Source organism: Mercenaria mercenaria, unplaced genomic scaffold (genome assembly GCF_021730395.1).
Source record: "Mercenaria mercenaria strain notata unplaced genomic scaffold, MADL_Memer_1 contig_1954, whole genome shotgun sequence".
NCBI lineage: Eukaryota > Metazoa > Mollusca > Bivalvia > Venerida > Veneridae > Mercenaria > Mercenaria mercenaria.
In genome coordinates, this window is record NW_026459976.1 from 1 (window position 1) to 22,187 (window position 22,187).

The 22,187-nt window shown below is 34.2% G+C and overlaps 1 protein-coding gene and 1 long non-coding RNA gene across 2 annotated transcripts; one reads left to right on the forward strand and one right to left on the reverse strand.

Moving 5' to 3' along the window:
* Nucleotides 1–4,020: 4,020 nt before the first annotated feature.
* LOC128552025 (uncharacterized) lies at nucleotides 4,021–11,093 on the reverse strand. The gene is made up of 9 exons (XM_053533019.1): nucleotides 11,066–11,093; nucleotides 10,360–10,470; nucleotides 10,026–10,063; nucleotides 8,920–9,108; nucleotides 8,268–8,464; nucleotides 7,652–7,707; nucleotides 7,325–7,537; nucleotides 6,500–6,625; nucleotides 4,021–5,726 (listed from the first exon to the last, which is right to left on the reverse strand). Exons 4-9 carry the CDS (start codon nucleotides 9,106–9,108, stop codon nucleotides 5,335–5,337), a joined length of 1,173 nt encoding a protein of 390 aa, XP_053388994.1. The 5' UTR covers nucleotides 10,026–10,063; nucleotides 10,360–10,470; nucleotides 11,066–11,093; the 3' UTR covers nucleotides 4,021–5,334.
* On the forward strand, nucleotides 10,371–12,367 carry LOC128552026 (uncharacterized). The gene is made up of 2 exons (XR_008368952.1): nucleotides 10,371–10,501; nucleotides 12,065–12,367. It is a non-coding gene; the product is annotated as an uncharacterized LOC128552026 (long non-coding RNA).
* The last annotated feature ends 9,820 nt before the right edge of the window (nucleotides 12,368–22,187 follow it).

The following is a 22,187-nucleotide window of genomic DNA, read 5'->3' on the forward strand; positions in this document are numbered from 1 at the left end:
AATTGTATAACTAATATACAGTTATGTTATCTATTTCCGTCTATTTTGATGTTGGTGCCATCTTACACATACCATACTTTTTACATTTTGTTATAGCTCCGTCTTGCTAGAGTTGATTATATTTGTAAAAATATTTACATGGATGTTTTATTTCTTCGTTAGACATATCTTAAAGGGATCTTAGGCCCTAGTGGATAAGGTCTTTGGCTTCGAATCACTTGCCCTTCACTGCTGTGGGTTTGAGATCTCGCTTAGGATGTAGAAGAATTACGGAAGTTTGATAGTTCTACCCAGCCGGCTTTCTCATCCTATCCATGAGAGGTTAGTCAAAATCCCGACACGAACAAACTAGGGAACCATGGTAAACCTCTGGTATGCGGGAATGCCCAGCTGGGTACCTACTTAGTTTAGTGAGTGGATCCTGGACCAATCAATAAATACAATCCCATTCTCATGAACAATGATAACCTTACAATGTTTTTTATTACAAGATAATGGTCGCAATTTCCCGTATTCTCGTATGCTGTTTCGGCATCCTTCGTTCCCAACGCAACATTGAACTTTAATAACAACCGGAAACTGCCGAAATTTACATAGGAAGAATACGTTATCGTCTGGAAAATACCGGTTGTCATTGTGGATCCAGTACCTTAAAATTTAATGAAGCATATAATTGTTGCTTTGTCCGTCCATTCGCCCGTCTGTTTCTTTCCTTTCGTCTTACCATGTTATACAGATCCCTTCCAAACTAGGATTGAGGACTATGTTTGGAGACGGTTAGAGTTATTTCAGTACAACTGTGCTACAGATAATATATAGCCAAAGCACAAGTTAATATCAAATTCAATTCTCTTACGCTCTCCCGATAATATTTAATGCCTTTTTGTATCATATGAGTTACGTTCAATGCTGAAAAATTTATATTTTGATTTGTAAATTATATTGCAATGCATTACATCTGACTAAGATTGACAAACTGAACTACTAGTAAATAAAAGGATGAATGCAATGTTAAATGACGTCTCGCACACGCTATGAAATTCAGGCGTCAGTGTACGTTTCCGGTTCCATACGAGTATGTAATAATAAATGATATCGACCGAGGGCGTAGGATTTATCGACAGGGAAACAGTGCTATCGATTGAGGGCGTAGAATTTATCGACCAGGAAAAAGTGATATCGGCCTAGGGCACAGGATTTATCGTCCGGGAAAAAGTAATATCGATCTAGGGCACAGGATTTATCGACCTGGAAAAAGTGATATTGACCTAGGGCATAGGATTTATCGACCTGGAAAAAGTGATATCGACCGGGGCATTGGATTTATTGATCTGGTAAAAAGTGATATCGACCTTGGGTATAGGGTATATCGACCTGGAAAAGGTGATATCGAACGGGGCATTGGATTTATTGACCTGAAAAAGTGATATCGACTTAGGGCGTAAGATTTATCGACCTGGAAAAAGTGATATCGACCTATGGCGTAGTAATGAAACTTTGCGGGAGTGTGCATTTAGCGGTCATATTAGCTAAATACAGGTAAACAAATTATGATAAAAAGAAAGCAAGGTTTATTGATATAAAGTGTAACAAAATCTATGATAAGATCCTCTGGAAAAGTAGATTGCAATTAAACAATACATGATAGCAGATGGTTTGATGGAGCATTAGTCTGTAAATGAAATGTGCACCAACACTTCATGCCCTCACGTGACATTAATATAGCTATGATCCGACGTCGCGAGCGAACAATCACATCTCTTTTTGGAAGTACACAGTAATTTTTGTAATTAAGTAATCTGAAACACAACACAGGCGGCTGTATCAACTTTATTAATGATAACCCACTTGGTATATAAATATAACCAAAGTATAAAAGAAAACAAAAATAACTGAAACAGAAAGGGTTCAAAGCTTGGCATCAGAAATATAATTCCGTGAATACTACAATACATAAAAATCTAGTTTGGAAACATCACACGTGAACGGAAAAATGTACATTCTATTTACAAAGTACACTAAACTATAAAAACATAATGCTTTAAATAACTGACTCAAACAACAATATCACATGTTAAGTAACATATTATACATGTTATACATGTATAATGCATTTAAAACAAATATGAGCCGCGCCATGAGAAAACCAACATAGTGCGTTTGCGACCAGCATGGATCCAGACCAGCCTGCGCATCTGCACAGTCTGGTCATGATCCATGCTGTTGGCTTTCAAAGCCTATTGGATTTAGAGAATACGTTAGCGAACAGCATGGATCCTGACCAGACTGCGCGGATGCGCAGGCTTGTCTAGATCCATGCTGGTCGCAAAGCCACTATGTTGGTTTTCTCATGGCACGGCTCATATAATTGAATTAAGATCTGCAACGGAATGATAATCACAACAAACCAATGTCACCTTTATCAATCCAGTGCATACATGTTTATACCACTATAGAGAATTGTAGCAAACATATGAAATGTTATATGGGTGATGCTACATATAGTATGATTTTATTGTACAAGTCAGAAACAATTTATACCCGGGACTTTCTCAGAGAATATTTGTTTTTGGTTAAGGCTAAAGCGCTGTCTGTTTTTTCGACAGTAACGGCGGGCAGTTACCTAACCAGTACTCCGAATTCAGTACCAATCCTCCGTAAGTAAAAAACAACTTCTTCGCATGAATCAGAGGACTATGATTTCCAATACAATCTGTTATGAAATCGTCACGAAGTACATACGCCTCGGCTGGGGATCGAACTCGGGATCCCGCGATCTGTATATTGGACAAAGCTAGCCAGCAAACGGAGTATTTTGAAAAGTGAGATTCGTGATTTAAATGAACACAAGATCTTGATAGTCTAGAATTAAGTTTTGAGCAAAAGTCAAAATGAAAAACGAAACAACTGAAAACAAAATATTGGGACTAGTCAGATACGAACCGCAGAAGTAGAAAAGGAAATATTTAACGAAGTCTCAAATATGTCATGCTCGCTAAAATACACTGTGTGTGGCTTTAAAAGAAGACATTTGTCCGTACACTAATACCCCAACACACTGCAATCATTGTAACTATATAATCAAACTTCTTAGTTTTATCACCAGATTATGAAAACATTTAAATGTATATTATACATAACGTTGTTATATAACTGTTGTATCTTGCTGAAAAATATAGACACTTGTCTATCTATCTGTCTGTCTGTCTAATATCTGTTAAAATTACTGCATACAGACACCCACTCAAATGGTCTGGTCAATGATGTAATGATCACATTGTACAAAAACATGAGAATTAACCAAACATGCTTATATAAATATACTTTTCTGACTAAATATAAATGATAACGGTACATGGTATTTACAATTGTTGACAAAGCTACAATAAAAAAATAAAACTGGAATTACAATGAGACATAGCCTGAGTAAAATAAATTGGAAAGATTGCTTTAATTATACATGTATATTCTCGCATGGAGAACAGTTTGGTAATGGCCATTATAATTCCATTTTGTTTGCAATTAAAGAGGAAAACAGGTAAAAATGAAATGAAACATCAAAAGTAGTAAACAATAAAAAATATCAAAAATAGTGACCTGTTTAATTCATTTCAAGCGCATCGTTGTACAAATTTAAAAAATCATAGTGATTTCACTGGTACATATCACTATAAAATAAAACAGAAAGCATCTATCATGCTCGCTTATATATTGTTCTATTTCAAACAGAAATTGTAAAGCTAGTGTCGTACATATTTAATTCGGTTGTCCGATGCACTGAGATTGTGTGTTATTTTTCATCTTTCTAACACGACACGAATTATTTTCCTGTTAACTGTTTGCACGTAAAAATTCTTACGTCATAAGGTGGAATGTTACGGTGCCCCTAAAGTGACATGTTACACACATTTTTTCCAATTAGGTAATGTGAGACTTTTTTTTTATTTCGTTTAAACGAAATCATTTCGTTTAAACGAAATAAAAAAAAGTCTCACATTACCTAATTGGAAAAAATGTGTGTAACATGTCACTTTAGGGGCACCGTAGAATGTCATGTACCGACGCGCTAGAAAAGAAAATTACACGAACATGAAGATAATTTGTGAATGTATTCCAAGTTTAGCTTCCAAGTTTATTGATAAATTTAATAAATTCAAAGATATATATATATATATATATATTATTTCTTGATAACGTGTTAAAATCGCAATAATATATCTCAAACAGTACTTTTCTCTTGAAAAAACAAATCGTTGTCAATTGCATGTAGGTCCTATATTATTATCACTCGCATATGATTCCTTCACATATGAACTCCAGGCAGTGATTTTATTCAACTACAAGTCACTGTCTGGGATATATCATTTCTTAAGTAAAAGTAATATCTATCGTATCTTTAATCTCAATGTATGTGGATAGAGTTTGATTTTCTAGTAAATTGAGTACCTCATCCAAAATGTTACCAAAGCAAAGAAAGAAAGATCAGCAAAAACAATGAAAGAAATATCACCAAACTACGCTGGTGAACACCCAAAATATGAAAACATTTAATTGTATATTTTTACATCCAGCTTGTACATGATTTTTGTAAGCTAATGATATATAGATCTGTTAAAATCTGTCTGTTTGTTAAAATTATTGAAGCATACTTTACATAATTCGTTCAAATGATGTAATGATTATATGGTACACAAACATGAAATAAATCAAAACATGCCTATTACATGCACTCGATATCTAGAACTCGCTTTTCTAAAAATCCGCCTATCTCAAGCCCCGTCCCGAAAAAAAAATTGTGCACAAAATATCACATTAAGTCCTGTATAATTTCTAGACTAAACGTTTACAATTACGTCATATGCTACTTACAGTTGTTGATAGAGTCAACAAAACTGAACCATCAACATAAAACTGGAATTCCAGAGATATTATCTGAGCAAAATAGACGCGAAAAGTCGGTTTAGTTGTAAAAGTCGGTTTAGTTGTACGTGCAGAATGGAGCCTACATAACAGTTTGGTAAATGTCTTCGTAACTTTACTTTGTCGGTAACTTAAAATATAAATTAGATGAAAATGAAAAAAATATATAAAAAATAATTACAAAAGCTATTGCCTTATTTAATTTAATATACCTGCATAGTGTTATTAGCTTCTAAAATCATAGCGACATAGCCTGTACATATCGCTCAAGAATAAAATAGGAAGTAATTGCCTAACTTGGTTTCTTTCTTTATCATGCTTACATAATGTTCTACTTAAATAAAAATTGTAAAACTTACGAGTCAGACATATTTAATTCTCTTAACCAATGAAACCGAATTTGTTTTCGAAGTATTATACATCAGCTATGTTAATCTCGATCGTTTCTTTAATCTCAGCATTTGTGGGTGGGGTTTGATTTTCTGGTAGATCTAGTATCTCATCAACAATTTTATCAAAGCTTGCCATTTTCAGTGCATTGCAAAGTGCTTTGAGAGTGGCCTCCTTGCCAGCCTGTTGCAGCCATATTTTCAGTACTTCCAGAATATATGCAGAGAAAGATATAATATGCTTTTCCCATTTTTCTTCTTCCGGATCAGTCTTGGATTTCTCTATTTTCAGGTATGTCTGAAATAATTCATGTCGGCTTTCACCACTTACTTTTTTGGAAACAATAGTAATGGTTTCGTCATCTTTGTCCAGGACTCTGTCACAGATTTCAATTTCTTGTCCAGTTCTCAAGGCCTCTGTCAAAAGAGAACTTATCTCTGTCAGTGTAACGATTCATGCTTAATTTTTATTAAAATAACCAAACAAGGGTTTCCAGATCTATGATGTCTCAAAGATGGTATATTATAATGCCTTAAACTTGATTCATTTTGAGTCATGCTATTTTTTTGTCACACAAAAGTATCCAGTTAAATTAATTTAACGCATATAAAACTGGATAAAGCTTTCGATCGAACGACAGCTCTTTCAAGATATACATTGCAGTAACTAATATATTATATAAATACCATATGGCAGCGTGTGTGACATTGATATTGTCAACCCGAGGGCAGAATGTCACCCGAGGCGAAAGCCGAGTGGTGACATTCTGTTCCGAGGGTTGACAATATCAATGTCACACACGCTGCCATATGGTATTTATTTTATAATACCGAACAAAACTAAACACAAAAAAAAATAAATATGTTTTTGATTCATTTAATTCAGTAGTTTCATCTTTAGCGCGGTAATCAGTTGTGTACACATTGAACAGCGACGTCATTATCATTACAATATGATATTCTGTACAAGGGAGGCAATCATATAGCTAAAAAACTGAAGTAGTTATTTGCCCTTATATGACATTCAAAATATCAGCGCGGTCACATGACCTGACAGTCACTTTCGCTTGGTCACGTGTTAAAAAGATTAAAAATGTTTCTGACAGTCAAAATATCTCCTTTTCGGGTAATGGGATTTTACCATTGTAGACAAAAGTGAGGTATAATAAGTAAAAATATATAACACCTACCGAGTTCCTCAATAGTTAGACATTCTGGTCTTTCGGCCCTAACAGCAACATAATCCACCTCTAAGCTGTCTTCACCCAAAGTACTTCCGCTGCCAATCAGAGCTCTAGTCGAGTTACCATCTTTTGCTTTTTTGTGCAAGTAAAAATAAATATACATGTACTTCGACCAAACGAATTTAAACATTTATCAATTATAGATAAAAAAATCACAATAGCTTTTCTTCTAAATACTGAAATAACATGTAAAATTTATGTATACTTAATAAATGTTCTCGATATTTCATGTTAGAAGAGCTAACACACACATAGAATGTAAGCAAATTTTAGATAATTCTTTATAAAGACTATCTATTTATATTTGGTTGGGTTTCACTTCTCATCAAAATATACTAGGTCATGCGGCAACCAGGTCATGCGTGTGTCACGGTCTCCCGTGCAACACAACAGGCAAAGGCAGACACGTATGTAGAAGCACCGGCCTCCATATGCCGAATTGATGGCCTTAACACATGAAAAAAATGTGTACGCCCAAAGTGGCAAGTTGAATCCACAATCGCTGAGGGTCAGTGATCTGAAGTTAGCAATCATAACCACCCGGTCACGGGGGTCAGATCAATATTCCAGTAATGAGCAACTAAGGTATAAAATTAGATATAAAATCAAAATATACCGGGATCGAGCGTTTATCTCCGATCTAACCGACTTTAAACAGTATTTTGTGCACATATTTTCTGGATGCATGGGACCTAAAATGAATTCAAATAGACAGAACTTTTGAAATTATGCGAGTTCGAAATAATCTTTAAAATTAGTTGCTGCGTGTACCTGATGCTGTTGCAGACTTTTTCTTGTTTCTGTTGTGTGATTTGTTGCGTCCTACCACACATAATATTATCACAAAGGTCAACAGAAGAAACACAGTCCCACCGAGAATCCAAACTAGAAGATTGGCAATCGGATAATCACTGTTTTCTCCAGATACACTTGACCTTGTTTCAAGTATTGTTTCTGTGTGATTAGTACTGGGTTTGTCTGTTACTGAAATGAAATCAGGCAATTGTTTCAACAAATACGATTTGATTTCCTATCAAAAATAAACGAGCAATGTCAAAACCCGGAGATAAAATTGAGTCTAATAAAACTATACCGTACCTTGTGTTGTTCGGATTGTGCACATGCTGTTCGACTCCTTGGAGTGAGCAACATACCTGAATGATAAAGTTGTATATACAGACATTTCTCAATAAATCATGAAAGCATATGAATAAAATTTAGCTAAGAACAGAAAAAGTGGAAAACCACAGGTCGCCCAACACGTGCATGCTCCATTTGACTGAGCCTTTCGTGGACTGTAGTGGAAATGTATGCTACCGTTCACGCCCTCTAGATCCGAGTTGAGCAGTACTCAACATTTATAACCAAACTATAATTTAGAGATGATTTATTCATACGGCGGTGTACATGGAACCTTCAGTGATATACAGCGTACTTAAAATTGTGGTTTTCTTAAATGGGAAAACAATGGACAGAAACGAACAAGAATTTAGAGGCGATCTGAGGTTATGGAGTCTGCGTATCCCATAAACTACCAAAGACAAAATTAAAAAGCAGGCATCATATCCAAAAAGGGTTAAACAAGGTAAGCCTGGTATTTGTCTCAGGAAGGTATTCTCCATGTTCTCTGACAGAAGAAAATATCGAAACACAAAAGTATTGTTTTCAGAATATATATCTACTGGTACTATTTGTCTGAATTTCAGTCACTTACCCAGTTCTGCATTCTCCACAGTGCCCGGGGTTGGCTCCACCACATCTGACAGAACCGTACCTATGGAGTCTGAGACAATCAAGGGTACAAGGCTTACACCTGGAATCTGTAGATTCTAAATCCCGATATGTACCACTTGGGCACTTGGTACACTGATAACAAGACCTGAAGCCGTGCTCATCTTCCCGTCTCTTCACCTTAAATACGGAAATGGATAACAATGAGACCCGACGAAAACATGTCTGTTCATCTCAAAATGTCGGTGGTTATAGTCTTTGATTAAGCTGTCTGAAAATATACTTAAAACGTGTTAGATCAGTTTTATTTATTGCTCCTTTTTTGGACCCTGGAAGCCTTACAAAGTTTGCTTGTTCAACAGGCGCTAGTGGCGTGAGGGGTGTTACACATTTCATTATCTCTCACCAACCTAATCAATAAAATCAAGTCTGCTATTGTTTTGCTGGGTTGTGTTGTACGCTTCTAAAATACGTTATAGATTTTACTTCCTTACATATGAGAAATGATAGTTAAGTAACCCGAACATGTCATGATACAGTTTATACAATATGCAAATGAAAACAAAATAGACTTCTACTGCTCAAAACTTACATGATTATTAAAGTGAACCGAAATCAGCATTAGTTGGACTTACAGTAGTGTTCCATCCGATGCCACCCCCTACACACGGTCGACATTCCTTACAACCGGCCTGACCGTTTTCCTTTATGCGGTAAAAGGTAGTCCCTGTACATATCAAATCATCAGCACCATCAGCACTACAACCGTACACAAGTAAAAGGGTATTGATTCCTACGCAGATCTTGTTTACAGATATGCCCATCTATGTAATGAGAAAAGAGAAGGGAAAACGGTACAAATGGGCTAATCTTACTATATAACTGGTTAAATAAAGAACAGTACAATTACATGTATACTAAAACCAGTTTAGATAGCACAGAACATAAAATATATCAAGGACATATAAATAATAGAGTTCTTCTAAAATAATAGTTTGAGGTCCCGCGGGCAACCCCATTTATTATCCGTGTCACTGGTATAATTGGGGTCGGAGGACCGTCCTCATATTAACCTTACAATATCATAATATTTTCTGAATTTTTGCTCATGTCTAAGTATTAGTTAATTATTTCTTTAGTAAGCGTATTTTGACATTTAAAAATAAGTACGACATTGTCATCAATACACAATAAAACAGGGAAAACACTTAACTTTATTTGTCAAAAACATATAATATATATTTTAATTATTTTGTAGTTGTGGATATTTTGATTTATGTGTCCTTTAAATAGGGCTTAACAATATACTTTTTAAGGATCATGGGTGATAATCGTATATAAATTTTGTGAACAGAATTTGACCAATGTTCATTAAATTTACGAAGATTTTTGTTTAACGTGGCGTTATTTTTCATACAACTATCTTTATATTTTGATTTATAAGTCAAACTTAGCCGGACCAGCCAGTCGTTTTAAAGAATACAGCTCCTCACGCGGAAACCATATAGAGCAGCGCATCCTAAAGGTCAAAGGCGAACTCTAATCTAGGTAATGATTGTTTACATATCCTTGTTGCCATGCATATTATGAATTATTTTCGGATTATGATATCGAAACTTTTAAGCATTTGAAGTGGGTAAAAGTTGTACAATGTAATTCAAGAAATTGTTGAGAGCAGTGCAGCAGCTGAAGTATTACCCAAATCGTATATGGACAATGCGACAATAAAGACTTGTCTTACCTACTTATTCAACAGCAAACGGAAGAGGAAAACGAAATCTGCAATTAAAAACAATATAAAATCATCTTGGTGCCGTTCCTAAAATAGTCTTGGGGAAAACACACATGTTACTATTTTTAGACTGCGAGTTGTGCATTTCTTTGTTATTCATTATTTACATAGTTATCACAGTATCAAAGTCTAGATGTGTCTTCTACATCTTATGTCATCAACGAATATAAGTTAATTAGACAAATTAGACAATTTATCACTATTACTACTACTTTTTATCATTTTATTTGTTGTAATACATCAGGTGTAAATATCTTAAAATAGATTTAAAATAACGGGAAACCTAGTCTTATGATCCTTTGAATCCGTGCCAAGTCTTATAAGTGGTGAATTGGTGCAGCGGAAAAGTACTTTGAAAACATCCAGTGTTTCAAGCTCTTACCGATTCTACAACCTGCAGACAGAAATATAAGGGTCAATAACAGGTATTTCTAATTTTCTTTGCTCAACCGACCATATATGATGTATATTGCATGATCAAATGTTTGTAAACAACATTGACCTAATTTACAGAAAAATGTAGAAAAAGAACGTTCTGTCATTGAAAATGTAAAGTATTTAACCAAAGTGTAATTTTATTCAACATAAAAGTAAGAGGAACAAGTTATGCTACTAAAGAATGATAACTGTCTGTGGAATATTTTTTAGCATTATGACCTTGTCACGTGGGGGTGGGGTGGGAGTGGGGGTCAATTAATATATCGTTTCCGACTGTGTTCAGAAGTCAACATTCTTTTAAACAAAAAATATATTCATTTTCTGTAGATTATCCTTTCAGAAATATTTATATACAGATGACTTTTTAGCAACAAACAGAATAATTAATTGTAAGCAAAATGTCATTTATCAATTTACATTGTCGGTCACGTGATACAGACGTTTAAGCATACTAGAAATGCTAGCGTATTTAATCAAATAACTTTCATTTGACTAATAAACTACATTTCAATATACATGTAAGAAGTTATGAAATCCCTTAAATGTCTTACCTGGCCGAGGAAACTTTCCAGTTCCTTTATCCAATATGCACGCCTGACTATTGTGAAATGTAAAGAGTGAATGAATGAATCATTTCAATCCAGAACGAGGGCGAAAATCACTACGCGTCAATGAAATACCTAGGTTGAGGTTCTTGATCACGAGTGTTATTATTGAGGTTATGTAGTGTAGTATATAATCCTTCTGTACAGATATCTGTTTTAAATAAGTTGTTTTGACAACGAAGTAAGAAAGCACAATACTTGCTACGGAGCCAATTTGTTCTTTAATAATACATTTTGATAACTTGAAATGGCGACCTGATCATGTGTTCTATATATAAAATTTACAGTTTGTTTACAAACGAAATACGGTTTGTTTACTAACAGTACTACTTTCAAGCGGGTCTCGTTTTACTATGGAATTTTACAACGAGGAATTTCCCTATCAATACATTGATTATACTATATGTGTTAGGACTGGAAAAATTCTACTGAAACAATTTAGTCAGTTATTGATTATCATTAACAGTCTAGACAGCACGGTAGTAAGGATATATCAAGATCAATAGGGACGAAAATTGATTATATGAATAATTATACAGGCATGGTTTATTTAAAGATTTGATCAACATATTAATTGTCTCCATATGTTAACATTTTTTTTTTGACATTATATGCATTATCAATACAGTTAATGATTTAATGAATAAGTTATTTTAAGCTAAATCGGGTTTGAAACATTTGGATCATGTGGCACCGTCTCAAATTTCCTTCTGACATCTTCAACCTTATTTGACTAGGCATATCTTCAAATGATTCAGTGGGTATAACAATCATTATACTTTTTAATAAAAATGTCAAATTAACGTCTTCTTTTTTTTGAAACTATAAAATTTTCTCCCTTTAATAATTTTTCCACTCAGTATTCTTTGTTCTATAATTTACTCCTTTTTGACCGCCGCCCCACTGATAAAATATGCATACATTTTTAAATCTTCTATATTACAGCAAAGCCCTTTGTGCAATGAAGTGTATGGTGACTGTCCTGAAGACAAAGCAGTGGTAGAGGCTGCAAGTTTCAAACAGAACAACAAACTGGCCGAATTCAAGGGTATGGGGATGTTTCAAAAGCAAAGACAACGATCTAACAAGATTACAATAGATTGTATAATTTTATTGTTCTCCAGAAACATTGAGAAGATAAGTGTATGTTACTTAAAAAGAAAACATTGCTGGTTCACACAAACGTTCCCTATTAAATGATTTTGAGAGGTAATTTGATGCAAATAGAACATGACATTTAGAACTGTTTTATAAATATTCACACTCTTTCATACACATGTACCACTGTGACTAGATATTTATTTTCAGCAACTATATGTTAGTGGCTTGAAGTGGTCTGACGGCCATATGTACCCCTATCAGCCGTTTTATATAGTTCATTAGTCGATCGTATAGTGGATTTTATTTAGTACATAAAAACATGAGGTACAAAGTTCTTTAAATATGATTTATTCATTCCAAATCCCGAAATTATCCTGAATTAATTAATACATAAAATCTCTCTCTCTAGATGCACATTTAAAATAAATAATTCTATCTTTCTTAAACTATTTTATCCATAGTTCCAAAATAGTCCTTTAAAACAAAAGTAAGTTCAATAATAATAATTATAATTTAGAATCTTAAATGCCAAAACTGAGAGACACCCATCATCTTACAGCTCTGTTCGAAAGCTAAGGCGCTCTGCAGCTTAAGCGCTGCCTAGCTAAGGTGCTCTCCACATTCTACCTACTAAGCCCCACAGAGACCAGGGTTATATAGCAAAACCTTAAAGGATGATGTGTCAACTGCTGACCATTTCTCATGCCATCTTAGTGGAATCAGTATATAATATATTCTAACAAGGTATATTTAAGGAAACCTATCCAGTAACATCTTATAATAGTGATAAATATCCGCACGCCGGATAGATACCATTGTGGCATTTCTCATTCTTTATCTAAAATTGCTGACCCCTAAATTAGTCTCGCCTTTACTATAGTCGAGCTACCTTAATAAAAATGAATATGATTTCAAGTTTAGAAAATAGTTAAAATCAATAAAAACCCTCCTTAGTAATTACCATAACGATGCAGTCATAGTATTATACATAGAAACAGTTGCAAAGCAGATCTAGCTTGTTCAGAAGGCCCCGATCTTCAACCGTAAGCTTATATTTTTCAGCATTAAATAATATATATGCAAGTTTAATCGTAAAACAGTGTTTTATTATATTTCTTTCATTTGCTTTCCTTTCGCCTTAAGTTGAATTCCGTAATAAGAAACTTGAGTGTAATCACTATCCCAAAGGACAAAAAGATGTAACAACAATGAGGCCAAGTACAGCAAGACATTTTACAGCCGCCACACAACACTTTAAGACTACTGTTGCGATAGTTAATGCAATACATAAGAAGACCCTTTGGAAGCACAGAACTCAGTAAAACAAAATAACAGCAGTCTCAGTTTCACTGAATCTGTTCATGGGAGGTAATATAACGTGCAAAACCAATGACACCCTTAGCACCGGTGTAAGCGGAATGCTAGAGTTCAGATTTGGTATTATTGGCCGCTGTTCTTATAGTCATTAATTGGCAACAAAATTCATTCTGTTCGGACACAACTGTCTGGGAATTGCACAGGGGTAATCTGTATCCCCCATTTGGCAACAAAAATTCCATTTAAGAACACCAAAAGCGACATATATGCGCTCCATACTATACATGACATGTTTATGATTCATTGTGTTTAAAAGGGAGGATGGACCTTAATTAAACACTGACTGGCTGTCAGATTTGGCTGACAATTTTGTACCATCCGGATAAGGAATTTCCTTCAAATACTTTAGCGTTTGGAGACCAGCGGAATATAATATGCAAGATTTGTTTATAAAAAAGGACAAGCATCAGAAGTCTTACTTTTTAAAATCTCTTCTAAACATTTTTAAGTTCCGATGTTGACGGCAAATTTTGGCTGAGTGACACAGATTGGAGTGTAGAAGAAAACTGAGTTTGGGATTCAACTTTTGAGCCATTAAGATACCACATACGCAGTGACCAATGACCTATCAACAGGATCAGTAACGAACCTTTTTCTTGCTACACTCAGTTTCTTCGCCTACAAACTGAGTGATGAATTATTTGTCTGGGGTAACCTGCAATACGTCTGCGAAAAACTTTGAGTAAAATGACATCTTTCTGTGCAGTTTTGCTTTTAACACGTCCACGACAACGAATTTTTATCACATTTTATTTAATTCTGTAAGGGTTTTCAACATAATCTTATCCTTCAGTTGGACTCGGTCTTGTGAAAACGATGCTGTGAAATTCTATATTTCTTGTATTGTTGCTACAAATGTGACCTTTACACGTTTCCAGGATCATGACAGGTGTTGTTATTCCTTTTATTTTATTTTTATATCTCTAAATGATATCTAGAACTTTGACCCCCACAATGTCTGCCATAATTTCGACCCCGTAATGGCTGGCAGTTTTTTTCTTCAAATTTTGCAAAATACAATATTTTACCCTATATTCGAATGTCTGTTTGTCATCACTGATGAAGAATACCTTCACTCTTTAGTAGCTGACGGTCACCGTTATATTTCAGAGAATATGTGCATACTTCGTATCATTTTATTCTCAGACATTAAAGCAACACGAAGAGATATACTTGTACAAGTATAGCTTTCACATTACTTTATACTTTAAATTTTCAATGATAAATGTTAATTCTAATGATGTTTTAGTATATGAAAGATTTTTGCACGTTATTCAATGCTAATTTGTTTGAGAGAGCAGTTTTTATATGGTCTTCTGTCGTACTCGGACAATAATGTTAAATTGTTCTGACACTTCATCTAGGTATAGCTACTGTTTACTGCATACAACAGTTGTATATCATTAATGTATCCAAAAATGTGTCTAAATAGTGTCATAGATATGGAATTTTGTCCGTTATGCCAAACCTGCATTTGTTGTAATGTTAAAATGGCACGTTGTAAAAATTGATACTGTGTTTTTCAGTTTAATGCCATAAGAAACGATATGAAAAATAGGAATATAATCTTTAAAAATATGTTATGTGATAAGATACCCGGTGATTTTTACAATTTTGCATGGCATATTGCCAAACATTATAATTTATAACCTTTTGCACATTAACAGCATTTTAGAGAAATATTCCGTTAACCTTTAATCCCAACTAAACATTAATTATCATGCAGTAAAATGCTCCGACATTTATCCAGTATGTATCTTTTTCAGTTCTATATTTATATTAATCTTGATTGGCAATTAATATTAAAGCTATTTTAATTTCACATTAATTATCACTTTGGATATATATTGCGTCACCCTAATGTTTGCAGAGAGCTATCTTTTTACTTATAAACGCTCTAATTACAGTCGAAATGTCAATATGAAAATATTTTTGTGGGAGAAACGTAAAATACAATACACACGTATTTTCTTTTGTTATGATACATGAAGTCTAGTTAATATACAGGACAAAGCAATTTTGCTTTAAAATAGATATATCGTAATAAACAATTTAATATTTGACAATAAAGTGGCTATTTTAACCAAAGTTTTGTGAACGTTATTTTAAATTAGACAGTCCCTTTTGTTATTATAAGTAAGAATATATGTCAACTTTATCGACATAAATAGTAATGCTATACGTGCTATCAGGCAATACAGTTACTGATATAATGCAAATGTCATTTTAAGCAATTGTGGCGCCGTCGCAACATTTTCATTCGGACAACTGCAACAATATTTGTATGGGCTAATCTTCTAATGAGTCACAGGGTATAACAATCACGATATTTTAAATGATAATTTCAAATTCACGTTTTCTTTTTAAAAACTATAGATTAATCTCCCATTATTATTTTTTTTCCATACAGTATACTTCGTTCTGCACTTTTTTTGGACACCCCTGAAAAATATGCGTACATTTTTAAAACTCTTACATTACAGTACAACAAAGCTCTGTATGGTAACTGTCCTATGCAGCGGTAGAGGCTGCAAATTTCAAACAAAAGATGGACAAAGGTACTAGGATATCTAAAAAAAATGGACACAGATACAAGAAGTAGAAACTTTACAACATTTTTTTTTTTGTAATTTTATACTTCTTTTAAACCAAAACAGTGTTTATTTACGCAAACGTTTACTAATAGTGTTATTTTAAAAGGTAATTTTATGCAAATAGAAATATTTGAAATGAACCGTTTCTGAAAGTTTCACATTCTTTCGTTTACAAGTAACAGTGTTACATATATAGTTCCTAGATTAGGCTCTGGAACATAGATACTCATACCTTGTTATTTTACAAGAACATTCCGTAATGTCTTTACTTTCGGATATATTTTCATGCAAATGTTTACAGTTACAGTTATATTTGAAAGACTAATGCCGTTTTGAAATGCTATCTAAATGTTCACATTGTTTCAAACAAACATTCATCTTCAGCAAATGTGTAAGTGGCAAAATTTCGACCTGATGGCTATAGAAACAGAATCGAAATAGAACTGGTTTGTTAAGCAGGCACTGACACTCAATAATTTACTTTTAATTTTCAGCATTGAACAATATATTCTAGATAAATTAAAACAATGTTTTATTTATTTCTTATAATTTAGGAGAGTAATCAAATGAGTCACGCCATAAGAAAACCAACATAGTGGCTTTGCGACCAGCATGGATCCAGACCAGCCTGCGCATCCGCGCAGTCTGGTCATGATCCATGCTGTTCGCTAACACTTTCTCTAATTACTGTAGGCTTTGAAAGCAAACAGCATGGATCCTGATCAGACTGCCCGGATGCGCAGGCTGGTCTGGATCCATGCTGGTCGCTAAGCCACTATGTTGGTTTTCCCGTGACACGGCTCATATGTAAGACGATCTTTTGGAAGCATAGAACGCGACCAGACTCAGTTTGATTGAGTCTTCAACACAGCCTCTAGGGTCTGCTGTTGTGATATTTGACAAAATCTATTCTACGATCATTTGGAAACATAAAACGCAACCAAGATAAAATAGTAGCAGGTTTAGTCTGTTCACGAGAGCTAGGCAATAAACCGTGCAACACCCACCATACCTGTACTGTTGCTAGTTTAGCGTTTTGAAACTTTTGGAATTATTTGCAAGACTACTTGTAAGAAGAACAAATACTTTTACTACAATGCAATTTGCGTAGAGGTGTTACATGTGTTTTGAACTCCTCCAGCTATTTTCAGATTGTGATGTTGACGACGGATTTTGGCTGAGTGGTTATCAGATTTTTTTTTGTACTTTTGATTTTGAAATTTGTTTCAATGTTAAATGCTAATTCTAATAATGTTTCAGTCTATAAAAGATTTTGGCACGTTAATGCTGGTTTTGTTGCGAGAGCAGTTTAAATATAGTCCTTTGTCGTATTCACTCAGAATTTTACAATTGTGCATGGCATATCGCCAATCATTACAATTTATAACTTTTGACACATTAATGGAATTTTTAGAGACATTTTTTCAGTAACCTATAATCGTAATTAAACATGAAATTATCACGCAGTAAGGCATGACCAGTATGTATCTATTTTAGATTTATAGTATTACTAGTATTAAATCATAACTTCAGGGTAATTCCCCATTAATTTCACTTTAGTTAACTATTGCGTTATCCTAATGTTTGCAAACATTGCTCTATGAAGAGCTATCATTTTACATATAAATGCTATAATTACGGTCAAAATGTCAATATGAAAATCCTAAAGCAGTAAATTGGTTGTGTACAATACACACGTATTCTTTTCTCGCAATCCTGATCTTAAACGTTTATTGTTATGATACAAGTACATTTAGCTTAGTCAAAATACAGGACAGAGTAATTTTACTTTAAAATCAATATTATGCAATCATCCAGTATTCAACAATAAAGAGGATATTTTAACCCAAGTTTTGTGTACGTTATATTAAAACTCGACTTTTCCTATAAGATAGTGATACTATGTGATATAAGGCTCTTGGATTGACATTGGGTCGGTGCAAGTGCCAGTGCCCTGAAAACCCACTGAAAAATTATGTGTATCAATAATGCATCACACTATTTTTTCTGTCATAAAATTGTATTTATTCAATTTTAACCATTTTTACACAAAATGATGCAACAGTGTTCCTTTCAATAGCCAGTATTTTTCTGATCGGAACAACTGTACTCAGATAATTCAATCAGTGATTGATTAGCATTTACTTTACAAATAATCAAGGCCTTCGAGTGGTTTATCGTCTGATTTACCACGGTTCAGAGTTCAGATGCGTAGGAATTGAACCACGAGGGCGTTAGCCCGAGTGGTTAAATACTGAAGCATCTGAACGATGAACCGTGGTAAATTAGACGATAAATCACAAGAAGGCCTTGATTGTTTTCATTCTGACATGCTCATTGACATAGTTTAATAAATATTATGCTGGATTTCATTTACCCGAGGAGTAATGTATCGGACGTCATGTGGCAATTTGACGTCATAATTGACGTCATAATGCTCTCTTAGCGGTCCGCGCGTCAACCGTTGTTTATCGCAGAATATACAGAGCTTAACTTTGTTTTTTGTTTAACTGGAAATCAAACCGAGTCATGTTAGAATTATTGTTTAAACATGTCATCGTAACTGATTAACCAAGAAGCAAATAATTGACTTATGTTTTCTTAGAATCTAACCATATCGGTTGGAAACATCATCAATAGTAGTTGTGATAAAACTTGTACAGATGATTGCTCCGACACCACGCGGGTAAGAATAATTTCACTTGAGTATAATGATAATCCTGGAATTCTACTCATTTTAGCTGGAAACATTACCTTCAAGTTGAAATATATTCAACATTTGTACAAACGATGTAACGCGAGTTCCAGGTAATGTGATGAGGTCTTTAAAGTACTTTTTACTTTTGGGCTACTGGATGGAATGCTACCAAATTTTACTGGAAGCCCTATATTGTAGATTTTGAATGATTGATACGAGTATTAACCCCTTGGTCGGGATGAGGTCGCCAGTTTCCTCCAAACAAGTCCAGCCAAATTTGACGGGAAACAAGCTTTTGAGTGAATGCGTTTACAAGTCGCTTACAAGTGGTAAAAATGGCCTTTACCAATGCCCATACCTGCAGCGAAAGTGTAGAAAGGAATTTCACTCAGACCACACGAAATGTTCCCAGGAATTTAACTAAATTTGTTTTTGGGAGACGGAATTCAAATTGTACAAATATAGATACATATATGTTCGATTATACTGTAATAGGACACGGTCGAAAACAGATCTTTGCTTTTAAGATTTTCACGTCCCGTCACATGAATCGAGTTTGCTATCATTTTACTCGGTTGCACTATGGGCATCATATGTTCAAATTTCTGTTCTACTGACAGATTAATTATGGTATTGACCGAAATGGACTGTATTCTTTTTAAATAGCAAGTGACTTCAAGGTCGTCTTATGGTCAAATTTCTGTTTTACTGTAATCAGATGGACTGTATTCTTGATAAAATGCAAGTGACTCTAGGGACTTCATTGTAAAGTTGCCAAATTTCCGTATGTTCATGTAAAATCATTTATTATTATTATTGGTGGTGTTGTTGTTGTTTAGGGTTGCGGTCGAGAAGATAAGGCTGTTGACTCTCATTTATGTGGGTTGGAAACCTTGCTCTGGGGTGTAGACCTCTTTCACATGACTTAGGAAACTATCCAGCTGACCTGAGGACCTGAGGCTCTACCCATTTTCACGCAAGTGTCCGAAATTGTTTTCGTTGGGGCAACTGTCATGAAAAGCTGGAAAATCGCCATGTAAGTGTGTCGGTGTGATGTTAAAGCCCAACAAAAAGAAAAGACAAAAAACATGATTATCATCATCATCATCATCATCATTACTATCATTATCATAATTACTATTATTATTATCACCATCATCATCACTATTATCTTTATAATTTCTTCTTCTTTTTATCATTATAATTATTAGTAGCGGCAGTAGTAGTAACAGTAGTTTGTGGTTGAACATGATCAGGGATGATTCCTCAGTGTCACAGTGATCCGGAACAGTTTAACGGTTTCAGATAACTCAATAACTCTAGGGCCTAGCACAATAAAAGTTGATAGTGAGGTTGGTCATGACCAGTAGATGACCCTTATTGATTTTGAGGTCAGCAGTCTAAAGGTCAAGGTCACAGTGAACCGGAACATTTAAATCGTTTCCGGACGATAACTTGAGAACGCTTTGGCTTATGACCACGGAAATGAATAGGGAGTTCGATCATGACCAGCAGATGACCCTATTGAATTTAAGGTAAATAGGGCAAAGTTCAAGGTCACATTGACCCAGAGCAGTAGAACTTTTGTATACAGTGACCAAATAATCTCTATTCCTTGTGCAATTACTGAATGCATCAAGGGGGAGGGATTTTGTGTTCTACGAGCTCTTGTTTTGATTTTCGTTTAATCTGCGCAACCACATGTTAAATCAAACGTTTAAAGTTAATGCAGTAATAATATAAAAACATCCATAACGCAGTTCCGAACAGTTTTGAAATTTTCGATTTCTACCAGTAAGAGAAGTATTTTTGAGAGTCCCTCGTTCGTATTTGATAAATATATAAAATATAAAAAGAATTAGCAAATAAAGCTTTTAAAAAGCAAATAAAGAGCCTTTGTGTTCTTTATATCATGTAATCTTTGTTTGAAATGTTCTTATTAGAAGTTTAACATCGTAACTAGTAAGGGTATATTTATAGTTAGATAAAATGTTGTTCTAAATAGTGTTCTATATTTCTTTAATACCAACATGTATTTAATCAGAAGAAACAGACTGACCTCCTATGCCCGCTTTCGACATTCTAAAGGCTTGTCAATCAGATTTAAGCGACAATTTATGACATTTGTCAGTTTTCGCATATTTAGTAAAGAGATTTATCTAAGGTAGCAAATTAGGTACATTACATAGAATTAGATCCATATTAGAAATGTATGTTTGATATTTTGTATGACAATTTGCCATTACCTTCCTCCAATATAACATTAACTGATAAGCAGAATTGATTTTTTTTTATTTCAATATACATTGTAATCATTAGTTTTATATTTGCATTAGATAGATATTGGGACATGTCAACTATATGAAACAAAGGACAATCTATTAAACTTTTCTTAAGCTTAAACCAATGCAGGAAAGGGAAGTAATAACAATGCTACATACTTGCACTTTTAAAGAATTTTGGCAAAATGTATGCTTGCTAATGGCACTCTTTGAAAAATATAATATATTCACATCATTCTTTAGGTAAAATAAGATTACTGAATTTATACTTTTGCTAAATTATCTTTGATAGCCAGCCGGAATATGCAAATTTGATTTAAAACTGCATCAAGTAAAGACTACCATTTCGAGGGTTCAACGCAATAAGGGCGTATCTACATATAATAACTATATGTAGATACGCCCTTATTGCGTTGAACCCTCGATTTATAAAGAATTTAGTGAACGCAATTAAGTGTAAGTTGTCAGTTGTTAACGTTTTGAGCAAATCTATTGGCTGACCAAGATCTGATTAACCACCATTGAACCAGAATTTAGTTATCCCTTGCAAATAATGAATAACTACACAATGATGCTCTGGATTGATGTTAGAATCGTCTGGCAGTTATGCACAAAACCATACGTCACTCATGTAGAGTGTCGTTAGAAGGGGGCAATGTTCTATTTCGATAGGATCTTAGTCCCTCAGTTTTTGTGTTATAACTAGAAAACTTAACTTGAAAGACCTAAGACAAAAAATACGTTTAACTGGCGACCTCTAGATTGACATTTCGAAGCAAATTATTCAGGTAAACATGCAGGGTAACCTTTCTGTATCACTTGTAACCACTTCGGCCCTGTGCCGAGTTATCACATGGGCTGGATATTCCCATAAGCACTAACAGTCAGTGTTGACATGCTTTTTTTTCTTACAATTGCGTATTTAATCAAAGCGCGGGAAATTTACGTTCGTAAATAGGAAATATGTCATGACGTAAACAAAACTTTTTTTTGAATTGAAAAATATTCTATAAGGA

Coding starts and splice junctions, on each gene's coding strand:
- LOC128552025 (XM_053533019.1), bottom strand. CDS start 9,108: ATGGGCATATCTGTAAACAAGATCTGCGTAGGAATCAATACCCTTTTA. Junction 7,708..8,267: donor TGTGGAGAATGCAGAACTGG/GTAAGTGACTGA, acceptor TTTATCATTCAG/GTATGTTGCTCACTCCAAGG. Junction 6,626..7,324: donor AAAGTCTGCAACAGCATCAG/GTACACGCAGCA, acceptor TGCACAAAAAAG/CAAAAGATGGTAACTCGACT.